The sequence below is a fragment of the Oncorhynchus nerka genome, linkage group LG1 (genome assembly GCF_034236695.1).
Source record: "Oncorhynchus nerka isolate Pitt River linkage group LG1, Oner_Uvic_2.0, whole genome shotgun sequence".
NCBI lineage: Eukaryota > Metazoa > Chordata > Actinopteri > Salmoniformes > Salmonidae > Oncorhynchus > Oncorhynchus nerka.
The window spans coordinates 2,967,756-2,980,539 of NC_088396.1; the positions used below are offsets into that span (position 1 = coordinate 2,967,756).

The following is a 12,784-nucleotide window of genomic DNA, read 5'->3' on the forward strand; positions in this document are numbered from 1 at the left end:
AGTCATTTACCGATGGAGGGGAGAGATTCGTTTCAGTGAACCATGTTAAACACCAGGGTTGGGGTGAAATTACATTTCAATTCATGGAGTAAATTGAAATTCAATTTTCCTCATTGTGTATCAAAAAATCAATTGGAATTTTTGTTTCTTAATTTCACTGTGAAATGTGCTTCCACATATTGAATCTTTTTTTCCCAAGTACAGATGTTGTACTGGACAATCGAAGAACATCTACTTAATTTTTTTGTTTCCCACACAGATCTCAGACGATGATGAGCGGATGTCTGTGGGCAGCCGAGGCAGTGTGAGGGTCAGTATCACTGTAACGCTGACATCTTTTGTTTTCAATTCAATTGCAGAATTTCTGACTATTGGTAAAGAGGATTGAGGTAGAAGTTGCCCCTAAACACAGGTCTTGGATCAGATTTTCCAGTTCTAAATCCAAACTGAAACCATTAGGGACAGTAAAACCAGTGGTTAGGGCAATTTCTACCAACTTGCATAAAGAGGTAAGCATGTGTGTTTCCATAGCTGCTCAGAAGGGTTAACAAGTACAACCATCACTTGGTGCTTAAACCCTTGGTGACGATGCTCTTATGTCTTTGAGCAGTCGGATCTTGATGCAATAGGGGCCTACGGAAGAGGGGTAAGACTTAACCTGCTGTGAGATTTAACCTGGAGTGATCATCTAACCCTAATGCATCCCATAATGGTCTTTATGTCAGTGTTTAGTAACAACATCTAGTTGTTAGTTTACCATTTAAACTCTATTCAGAACAAGGCAACGATGGAGTACCAAAACATGACAGTCCTCTTAGGAGAAAATCAAGCATACCAGGATCAGGCACCAACCATATAATTGTGTCCCTTAGCGACAGCAGAATAGTTTCACAGGAAAGCGTACAAATTGTTTGGTAGATGTTGGTTCATTATTTACGTTAACTCATCAGTTTGATTAACTGCAGATGTGATAGTTACTAATGGTGGTTTAATGTGTGTTGGGAAGATTGCAATGCATTGTTAACCTACAGTCCTTTAAAGATGCAGCGTTACTGCGGTGCAGCTTGTATGGTCTTTCAGAATTCTATGGTACGTTATTTAAATGTGAACCACTGGTACCATTAATGCTTGTTAGTGCTAGTTTGACCACCAGAGGGCATCTTTGAGAAGTATTTGATAGCCTTCAGTAGTGGCTGTACTAGAGAATGCAGACACACGGGAGACCGGGGTTCAATTCCATGACGTGGAGGAAGGAGTAGGCTGTCCTTGAAAATAAGATTTAGTTCTTAACTGACTTGCCTAGTTAAATAAAGGTTACACTAAGAGCATAACATTTCAACACCCTAATTGCATAATTGTAGTCTAACCAATACCCAAACGAAGATTCAGTGAAAATAAAAATCTCACTGATTGATCAAGACCAGTCCCCAAAGCTTGTCTCAGAGCAGTGGGATACAGTGCTAAAATAGTTTTAGGCTTTTCCTTCAAATCCTGTTGCTTCTAACTTCAATATACTCTTTAAATAAGACCTACACCACTTTTAACAGCACATTACTCAACACTAGTGAGACTCATGTTGCCTATGATAGGCCTACAGTATATGGAATAATATATATTTTTTATCATTATTTTATTAATGAAAGCATAAAGATGCCATTATTAGTTACATTGTTTTAGTTTGAACGCGCAGACTGGCACTAAGAACAGAACAGCGGGAACATTTCCCTAGTCAGCGCCATTATTCGTGCAATGCCCCTTAAATATTTTGGAGAGTATTGTTTCCAAATAACGTAAAATGAGTGAGGAAAAATACCATTCTTGAACATGGTGTGAGACATTGTTACTAATTTGTAAATAAGCCCAGTTGGTTATTTATAATTAATTTCTGTTTGTAGAGGGGGAGAAACCTAAGGTCATCTCATGGGTCTCCCAGTCGAGGCCGGCACAGGTATTGAACCAGCATCTGTAGGAACACAGCTGTTTTAGACCGTTGCACCACTCAGGCGCTGTACAACGTGACCGGCCGGGAGTGGCCTACAGTACTACAGTAAGAGCAAAATAATCCTAACAAAATAAAAACCTTAGTGTAACAACAGTTTTAGTAAGTAATACTGAAGTAGTGCACAATTATCAGTTTCTATTTAGGTTTATGTCACCCATTCATTGTCAGTTAGAGACACAGTAGGACCCAAAAGCATAATCAGTGCTCTAACTCCCCCTTGCGCTGTTCTGGAGCAATGAAGTGGTGACGCAGGGTACCGTACTAAACCACAAATGACCTCTAAATTCGCAACATAATCTCAAAACTTTTAGTGGATCAACTACTTCATACAGTCTTGGGTTTGTGTGTCTGTGTGTGTCACAAACATTAGCATGGACGACTTATTGTAGCGTGTTGTTCAGACATGGTGTGTACTCTGGAGAATGTTGACATGGCTGTGTGACACAAAGCCTGACTATTTGACGTTTGTGTTCTAAAGTTGAGTTGAATGTTATATTTAACAATAAGGCCTGAGGGATGTGGTATATTGGCCATATACCACAAACCCCCAAGGTACCTTAATGCTATTATAAACTGGTTACCGATGTAATTAGAGCAGTAAAAATAACTTTTGTCATATCCGTGGTATACGGTCTGATATACCACGGCTGTCAGTAAATCCGCATTCAGGGCTCAAACTACCCAGTTTAATACTATTTTAACATCTGAACCACTAATGAATGCTCCTCCTGAGGCATGTGCTTCAATGCTTAATAACCCTAAACAAGCACTTGTCTTACATGTTTATTTAATCAAACCATAATTATCTTGTTTGGTTACATTACAGCGTCATTTTGGGTGTTAGTATGGTTAATTTCTTCAGTGGACAACTGTGTTTGTCCCTGGCTAGTGCCATGGAGTAAATCGACTTATAGAGCTGGCTAGCCTGACTGCCAACTGTCTGTTCCAAAACAAACACAAGATGCATCATAAATGGCACCCTATTCCTTTTATAGTGACTACTTTTGACCAGGGCCCATAGGGATCTGTTCAAAAGTAGTGCACTATATAGCGAATCGGGTGCCATTTGGGACTTAAACACCGACTCAGAACTATTTTAGGCACTGTTGTCTGAGTTCTCATAGAGAAATGTTTTATGGTGAGTAATCATGGAAAATACCGTAGTGTTAAAGAACTGTAGTTAAATGAGAAATAAGTCCTTAAAGGGAGACGCAAGTTTTTAAAACCGAAAAAGGTTGTGAGTTTGGGGTTTTCTTGAATGCTGCAATGGTTTGTATGTTTGACCCAAACAAGAAAGTAATGTGTGTCTTTATCAGTTTGGTGGTGATGGGAAAAAAATAAAAATCATGGCAACTGTGATGGAAACAGGAAGTTTTATAAATGCTGACAGATCATTTGTTCTCTCAACAATCTTTTTGTATCCTGAAAATGTATTATGCGAGGCATGGCAATAGTCACATAGTGTATAGTCCTCCCACTACGACTCTGGAAACGAATGCAGTTTATTAGGCTACAGATTAAATTAATAATGATGAACTTGACAGGGTGGTGAAAGTGCACGGTGATCTAGATTAAGGTGACCAGATTTCTGAAATTAAAACTGGGGACATTTCCAGTTCGGCAGTCAATATATCATTAAAATATCCAATGTTATTATCTATGAAATTAAAAAGGGAGATAATTCCGGTTTCATGTATTTAGTCTAACAGGCACATTGTGAAACAGAGAAAACAACTATACTACAGAAACACTACAGACAAGACAGAACTGTCCGAACAGCCATTCAGTGGTCCTTGTAGTCTGGGTAGACTAAGAGCAGAAGAGAATTTACTAATATACTTATACCAACCTAATCTGTATATTTCTCAGAAGAATGTATCTTCTTCAAAATTGTTCTGTCTTTGGCCAGCTTCTCCATGAACTCCTGGCAGGTGAGGTTAAAGTTTGTCTTCACAATAAGCATGGCCTTGATGGTAGGAACAGTGAACCTATTTCTTGCTGCTGTCCATATATCATTTATTTGGGAGAACACTCTCTCGACTGGTCCATTACTTCCAGGTAAGCATATGACCACTAAAGGTCGACCGATTTTAATTGGAATGGCGATTAATTAGGGCCGATTTCAAGTTTTCATAACAATCGGAAAACGGTATTTTTGGACACCAATTTGGCCAATTTTTAAAGATTTTTTTACACCTTTATTTATCCTTTATTTAACTAGACAAGTCAGTTAAGAACACGTTCTTATTTTCAATGACTGCCTAGGAACGGTGGGTTAACTACCTTGTTCAGGGGCAGAATGACAGATTTTTACCTTGTCAGCTTGGGGATTCAATCTTGCAACCATACAGTTAACTAGTCCAACGCTCTACGAGCCTTAGATTATTAATATGGTCGAATCCGGAAACTATCATCTCGAAAACAAAACATTTATTCTTTCAGTGAAATACGGAACCTACTGTATTTTATCTAACGGGTTGCATCCATAAGTTTAAATATTCCTGTTACATTGCACAACCTTCAATGTTATGTCATAATTATGTAAAATTCTGGCAAATTAGTTCGCAACGAGCCAGGCCTCCCAAACTGCTGCATATACCCTGACTCTGTTGCAAGAGAAGAGACACAAATAAAATCATGTTAGCAGGTAATATTAACTAAATATGCAGGTTTAAAAATATATAGTTGTGTATTGATTGTAAGAAAGGCATTGATGTTTATGGTTATGTGTAGTTAACTAGTGATTATGATGGTTTCTTTTGTAAGATAAGTTTAATGCTAGCTAGCAACTTACCTTGGCTCCTCGTGGAGTGCAATGAGGCAGGTGGTTAGAGCGTTAACCGTAAGGTTGCAGGATTGAATCCCCGAGCTGAGAAGGTAAAAATCTGTCGTTCTGCCCCTGAACAAGGCAGTTAACCCACCGTTCCTAGGCTGTCATTGAAAATGAGAATGTGTTCTTAACTGACTTGCCTAGTTAAATAAAGGTGTAAAAAAAAACGGTGTCCAAAAATCCCGATTTCTGATTATGAAAACTTGAAATCGGCCCTAATTAATCGGCCGACCTCTAATATTTATATCCAAAAATCTCAGTTTACATTGGCGTGTTATGTTCAGTAATATTTTGCTTCCAAAACATCCGGTGATTTTGCAGAGAGCCACATCAATTTACAGAAATACTCATAATAAACATTGATAAAAGATACAAGTGTTATGCATGGAATTAAAGATATACTTCTCCTTAATGCAACCGCTGTGTCAGATTTCAAAAAAGCTTTACGGAAAAAGCACACCATGCAAAAATCTGAGCACAGCGCTCAGGCACCAAAACAAGCCACCTGCCATGTTGTGGAGTCAACAGAAGTCAGAAATAGCATTATAAATATTCACTTACCTTTTGATGAACTTCATCAGAATGCACTCCCAGGAATCCCAGTTCTACAATAAATGTTTATTTTGTTTGATAAAGGCCATCATTTATGTCCACATACCTCATTTCTGGTTGCGCGTTTAGTTCACAAATCCATATTAATGAGGCGCAGGCACTTAGTCCAGACGAAAAGTCAAAAGTTACATTAGAGTTCGTAGAAACATGTCAAACGATGTATAGAATTAATCTTTAGGATGTTTTTAACATAAATCTTCAATAATGTTTCAACCGGACAATTCCTTTTGTCTTTAGAAATGAGAAGGAGCGCAGCTCTCACGGCCGCGCCCATGATTTAGCTCATGGCATTCTGCCAGACCCCTTAGTCGAACAGCTCTTATTCACTCCCCCTTCACAGTAGAAGCCTGAAACAAGGTTCTAAAGACTGTTGACATCTAGTGGAAGCCTTAGGAAGTGCAATCAGACCAAATTTACACCATCTTGGATAGGCAAAGACTTGAAAACCTATAAACCTCAGATTTCCCACTTCCTGGTTGGATTTTTTCTCAGGTTTTTGCCTGCCATATGAGTTATGTTATACTCACATATCATTCAAACAGTTTTAGAAACTTCGGAATGTTTTCTATTAAAATCTACTAATAATATGCATATTTTAGCTTCTGGGCCTGAGTCGCAGGCAGTTTACTCCTTGTACCTTATTAATCCAAGCTACTCAATACTGCCCCCCAGCCTAAAGAAGTTAACGCACAGTTAAAAACGGGGACTTTTCCAGGGACCGCTCCAGCCGGGGACAGGCCACCAAAAACAGCGGGACGTCACCCTAATCTAGGTGCTCCTTTCCAATAAATATCGAGCATCTTATTCTGGTGACGTGATGGATCGATGCTTGACTGCCGTTTGACAAATACAAATATTCTTATCCATACTAATCTCATGTAGACTTGCCTACCCGCACTGGATCTGCAAGCTGTTGGCTAGAGAGCACGTGCCAAGATCAGAGGAGGCACATTTAGCTATTTAACGCAACAGTTCTTGTGACAAAACTATTGGTCGAGTTGATTTGTATTCACTACATGAAAACTGAAGCGAAAAAAGTACATCACACACAGATTTTTATCTGCAACAAGTCAGTTTTGGTGGAAACGCACCACTTGTGGGAAAATGTGCATGTTTTCTTTTTGTGGATTTTAGAATATCCACATTAAAATCTGTTGCCATTTGGATGGAAATCTAGAGACTGAGGCAAATGCAAGGTGTCTTCCTCCCATCCTGCCTTGCACGTGTTGTATTTATCTTTCTGTGACATTAATTTGACATGTCACTAATTAGTGGGTGTGGCTCCACGTATACTGTTTCCATGATGTCTTTTCCCATGGGCGGGAAAGGCATCCTGACACACACCTTTACCCGCCTCCTCAATCCCCCTCTCCCATGGCTCCTCCTCACTTTCACAGGAGAAGGACAAGAAGTCCAAGAAAAAGAAGAAACACAAAGACAAACGCAAAGATCGTGACGTATGTAAAGACTGTGACCTTTTAAGAAATTCGCCAAATTGAAAAATGATTGCATTTTTGTTGCTCATTTGCATGTGTTCTGTCCCTTACAGAGCAACGGCTATGACAATGAGTACAGTGCTATATCCAGTCGGGTTAGTAGTGCTTTTTAACATGTAGTACCTGGCTAGTGTCCAGCAGGATGAATGGATGAATGCCAATAGGTTCAAGTGAACATGTTTAAAGTTGACTTCAGTTAAATGATTGCAGACGGAATGTGTGTGTTTTAGCACGTACGCGTTGAGAGAATTTCAGGATACTGTGGTTTTCTTACCACACAATTCAGTACTGGTTGTTTCCTTATTCCTTATTCCATCAGTCCATTGTTTATATTGACAAAGGTCCTTCTTGACCACATTGAACTATTCCAAGATACTTTCTTGACTGTTTCGTTTTGTTCAAATTCGGCTTCAGTGAGGGTAGTTATAGTTCTTCTTTTGCAGGCAGAGGGGTGCTATTTAACATGGTGTGCTGTAGTTAAGTGCCTTGCAGTTAATTAGGCTTTATCTCCCTTTCCTCTTCGCCCACTCTCAGAGCTCCAGACTCGGTGATGAGAGCACTAGCAGGGTCTCTCGCTCGTCCAGACTAGATCTGCAGCCGGTGGGTTCCCCTCTCTTCCTCTTTCCCTCTCCCTCTTTCTTTCTTTTGGAGTTCTGGCAATAGCCCTACTGCCTTTATTCTACCAATAAGGAACCATTTTTATATTCAATCAATTGATCTGTATAAGATTGAAAGCGGAACTTGCGGAGGTAACTCTAAGGGCTTGAATTGAGACAAAAAGGTGGTCTGTTTTGTAGCCATCTTTTCTCTCTCTCTCCTCACCCACTCTCAGAGCTCAGGACTCAGTGATGAGAGCATTAGCAAGGTCTCTCGCTCCTCCAGACTGGACCTGCAGCCGGTGGGTGTTGTGTGACTGACTGTGCATTAACACTTTGGTGTTAACTACTGAATGCTGGATCCCACTTCTGACCCCAAATGTGTTGAGCGATATGTACTGTACCAGTCAAAAGTTTGGCCACACCTACTCATTCAAGGGTTATTTTTACTACTTTCTACATTGTATAATAATAGTGAAGACCTCAACAATATGAAATAACACATATGGAATCATGTAGTAACCAAAACAATTGTTAAACAAATCAAAATATATTTGAGATTCTTCAAAGTAGCCACCGTTTGCCTTGATGACAGCTTTGCACACTCTTGGGATTATTTTACAATGTAGAAAATAATCCAAATAAAGAAAAACCCTTGAATGAGTAGGTCCAAACTTTTGGACTGGTACTGTATATCTTACTTTACTCACTTGTCTACTAACCATTGATATCTGAAAGTCTGACACCTCTCACCGAGTGTTGTTTTTTTCTTCCAGTTCATCTGTTTTTTTTTTTGTTGTTCTTTACTCGTTTTGCTGTAACACTGTCTTTAGAGTAGCAGCCTTTATCTTTAAATGGAGATATGTTCTCTTGTTCAGCATCTATGCCAAATGTATTTATGTCAGAAGTGTGTTTGAGTCATGTTTTTTTTTAAATCACCATTGATACTTTGAAAAGACACTGTAAATTTGTGTGAATGTGAAATTATGGCCTGCAAAAAGAATGGTCATGGACAGACACCCCTTGAATTCATGATATACACTGAGTCTACGTAACATTATGAACGCCTGCTCTTTCCACAACAGACTGACCAGGTGAATCCAGGTGAAAGCTAGTGAAATCCTCTTCAATCAGTGTAGATGTAGGGGAGGAGACAGGTTAAATAAGGATTTTTAAGCTTTGATAGTTGAGACATGGATTTTGTAAGTGTGCCATTCAGAGGATGAGCAAGACAAAAGATTTGTGTCTTTGAACGGGGTGCTAGGTTCTAAATAACAGGGTAAAAAAACAGACAGACATCTATAAAAGCTCATAGCAAGTTTATTCACCCAAAGGGTTAGACGGCTGAAAAATATATGTTCCCACCAGCACAAATACACATACTCCAATTTAGGTGAACTCCTCCTTCCCTCTAAACATGATATATTTATTTCTAGGCAGGAAGTTAAGTGATGTGGGTAATAAATTGTTCCTTCTCCCTTAATCTGACCTGACCTGACTTCCTCCCCATTGCTCACTAATCCACATTTCTCCACCCTTATCAGTGACCGCAACCATGTGATTGCCTTTCCTTTCCTTTTCTCCAAGGCCCTGGCTCATATCCAACATGAATTGACCCCACCATATACATTCCTTCTACAGATAACCATTAACTTTTGGTATTGAAATCCGACTGTGGCCCTTCTCATTTCCATAGGATACCTGATAATGAACAATATTTCACGTTTAGAAGTCAGAACCCATCAGTGGTATGGTAGTAGGTGCCAGGTGCACCGGTTTGTGTGTTAAGAACTGCAATGCTGCTGGGTTTTTCACATTCAACAGTTTTCCATGTGTATTAAGAATGGTCCACCACCCAAAGGACATCCAGCCAACTTGACACAACTTTGGGAAGCATTGGAGTCAACATGGGCCAGCATCCCTGTCGAAAGCGTTCAACACCTTATATAGTCCATGCCCTGGCGAATTGGGGCTGTTCTGAGGGCAGAAGAGGGTGCAAGAGGGTTTTCCTAATGTTTTGTGTACTCTGTGTACATTCTGTAGTGTTGTGTGGAGTTCCGCTGAATGGTATTGTCATTGGCCATTTGCCTTTACATCTAAACACATTTCAACTAAGGTTTCTCAGTCATTTCTGTTTCCTCTCTCTTGCAGTGTTTCTCTTTCAATCCCTCTCCCTCTTTCCCTCGTCTTAGGCATCCTATGCTTCCTCTGACCTTAACAGCAACAATGGTCTGTCCTCTTCTAGGCAACGGCTTTCTTCCTACGAGGTCTGTTCACGGCATGCACGTGCACACACCCAAACACATATACCTCAAATCCTGTACCAAAGCAATATTACCTCTCCTGAGCTGTGCACTCCCCAGATCAGTTTTTGTGGACTTGCCAACATGTTGGCCGTGACAATTACCGTAGTAGTTGGCAAGGCGGCACATACAGATCTTGGACCAGGCTAGATCACATGGTCTTACCATTGTTGTTACCCAGGCACTGACTACAGTGTGAAAAGATGTTGTGACAAGTATTCTTACCCCCTCCCTGCTATACCCACACTCCATTTAGTCATCCGGGCTACTCAGTCAGATCTCCTACCGGCGCCATCACAGGGTTTGTGATGCCATTCATTAGTGTGACCTTTGACCCCGCCCATTATGATACTTCATATGCTACCTGTAAACACACGTGTTGCTCTGCCTGTTGTCACCTGAAATACACTGTTTTTATCACAAGATCATCTTTAAAGTAAAGCACTCTAGTACTTTTTAGTTTCACAGTGTAACCAGTGGCTTTAGGAGCCATTCTGTAAAGTATCAAGAAGTTCTGATGGCACTTATAGTAGCGACAATTTACTTTCGGGTGTTTTTGGATTTTACTGGAGAAGTTAATGTGCACTGAAGAAGCTATGATTATGTCACTGTCGTGTAGATGAGCGAGCATGTCTCCGAGAGCACTGCTGCGAATGTTAGGCTGTTTCAATCCTGTGTGTGTGTGTGTGTGTGTGTGTGTGTGTGTGTGTGTGTGTGTGTGACGTCCGATCCCACCCCTGCAGGGCTCTTTGTATGAGGACAGTCTGTACAGTGGATCTCGACGGGTGACCGGCTCAAGCTCTCGTGTAAGACTCCCAATGCATTGTGGGATTGTGTTTGTGTGTGTATGGCAGTAAACCCACGTGTCCTAAATACGTGACATTCCCTTACTTGTAACATCTTATATCCCCTCTGCACCTAATAGATGACATGCGGTCACTAACCTTACTGTTTGAGTACTCAACTGAAAGATTGATAGGAATATTATCGCCCGGGCCTATAATTGAGATAGTTGAGGAAATTACGTCACTAATTGCAATGCGAGTGTTTTTTAAATGAGGTTAATGTGTATGTAGGGCATGTCTGTGAGTAACTGGAATGTATATGACGGGTATGTTCTGTTCGTGGTTATTTTATTAGCTTTTGCATGATGTGTTCTGTTTTTCTGTCATGAGTTTTAGTTTCCAGAGTGTTTAGCTGTGTTTGTGCTGTTGATTTGACACACATGAACTTTGGTGAGGAGTGGCTCAGTTGGTTGGAGCATGGTGCTTGCAGGTCGTGGGTTCAGTTCCCTGTGAACGTTAAATGCAGTGCACTGAATTGCTCTGTTGGCTTAGGATTTCTCTACCTGTCGCCTGGTGTGCGTATGTGAGTGGGTACTGCAGACGTGCACGTGTGTGTTCTTTAGCACACTGATGATGGTGTATGTGCCCTCCCCAGCATTCAGAGTACAATAGTTATCGCGGCAGCGGTTCCAGGGCGTCCTCCAGGGCCAGCTCAGCCCGTGCCAGCCCAGTGGTGAGCCCCTCTTCTCAGTCACACTGTCCAGCCATGGAGCATTGAAGTGGCATTTAATCACAAACCGAGTATTCTTTTACACTGGATTAGTTACAATGGGGCAAAAAAGTATTTAGTCAGACACCAATTGTACAACTTCTCCCACTTAAAAAGATGAGGCCTGTAATTTTCATCATAGGTACACTTCAACTATGACAGACAAAATGAGGGGGAAAAAATCCAGAAAATACAAGACCACTGATAATCTCCCTCGATCTGTGGCTCCACGCAAGATCTCACCCCGTGGTGTCAAAATTATCACAAGAACGGTGAGCAAAAATCCCAGAACCACATGGGGGGACCTAGTGAATGACCTGCAGAGAGCTGGGACCAAAGTAACAAAGCCTACCATCAGTAACACACTCGTGCAGTGCCAGACGTGTCCCCCTGCTTAAGCCTGTACATGTCCAGGCCCGTCTGAAGTCTGCTAGAGAGCATTTGGATGATCCAGAAGAAGATTGGGAGAATGTCATATGGTCAGATGAAACCAAAATATAACTTTTTGGTAAAAACTCAACTCGTCATGTTTGGAGGACAAAGAATGCTGAGTTGCATCCAAAGAACACCATATCTACTGTGAAGCATAGGGGTGGAAACATCATGCTTTGGGGCTGTTTTTCAGCAAAGGGACCAGGACGACTGATCCGTGTAAAGGAAAGAATGAATCGGGCCATGTATCGTGAGATTTTGAGTGAAAACCTCCTTCCATCAGCAAGGGCATTGAAGATGAAACGTGGCTGGGTCTTTCAGCATGACAATGATCCCAAACACACTGCCCGGGCAACGAAGGAGTGGCTTCGTAAGAAGCATTTCAAGGTCTTGGAGTGGCCTGGCCAGTCTCCAGATCTCAACCCCATAGAAAATCTTTGGAGAGAGTTGAAAGTCCGTTTTGCCCAGCAACAGCCCCAAAACATCACTGCTCTAGAGGAGATCTGCATGGAGGAATGGGCCAAAATACCAGCAACAGTGTGAAAACCTTGTGAAGACTTACAGAAAACGTTTGACCTCTGTCATTGCCAACAAAGGGTATATAACAAAGTATTGAGAAACTTTTGTTATTGACCAAAGACTTATTTTCCACCATAATTGGCAAATAAATTCATAAAAAATCCTACAATGTGATTTTCTGGGGGAAAAAATTATCATTTTGTCTGTCATAGTTGAAGTGTACCTATGATGACAATTACAGGCCTCATCTTTTTAAGTGGGAGAACTGGGCACAATTGGTGGCTGACTAAATACTTTTGCCCCACTGTATATTGTCTTAAGATTTAAAGGTAGACTCAGCGAAATGACGTTGCCAGCAGCAATGATGGAGGTCTTGAGATGAGCGAGAGATGCAACATTTCGCTCTCACACAGTTACACACAGTACCTGCCCATGTGCAC

At 40.9% G+C, this 12,784-nt stretch overlaps 1 protein-coding gene across 17 annotated transcripts in view; it reads left to right on the forward strand.

The window, feature by feature from the left end:
• LOC115129292 (leucine-rich repeat flightless-interacting protein 2-like) overlaps positions 1-12,784 on the forward strand; it is an 87,355-nt gene that overhangs the window by 50,850 nt on the left and 23,721 nt on the right. For 7 of the 17 annotated variants that reach the window (XM_029660817.2, XM_065025144.1, XM_065024644.1 and 4 more), the window contains 10 exons: positions 260-310; positions 611-646; positions 6,842-6,901; positions 6,994-7,035; positions 7,475-7,540; positions 7,773-7,838; positions 9,729-9,803; positions 10,096-10,140; positions 10,583-10,645; positions 11,280-11,357. The exons of 2 other annotated variants lie outside the window; for them this stretch is intronic. In XM_029660817.2, the coding sequence (XP_029516677.1) occupies positions 260-310; positions 611-646; positions 6,842-6,901; positions 6,994-7,035; positions 7,475-7,540; positions 7,773-7,838; positions 9,729-9,803; positions 10,096-10,140; positions 10,583-10,645; positions 11,280-11,357 (582 nt within the window). The remainder of the gene's footprint in view (positions 1-259; positions 311-610; positions 647-6,841; positions 6,902-6,993; positions 7,036-7,474; positions 7,541-7,772; positions 7,839-9,728; positions 9,804-10,095; positions 10,141-10,582; positions 10,646-11,279; positions 11,358-12,784) is intronic. 8 more of the 17 variants (XM_065024667.1, XM_065024759.1, XM_065024991.1 and 5 more) reach the window with 6 other exon arrangements.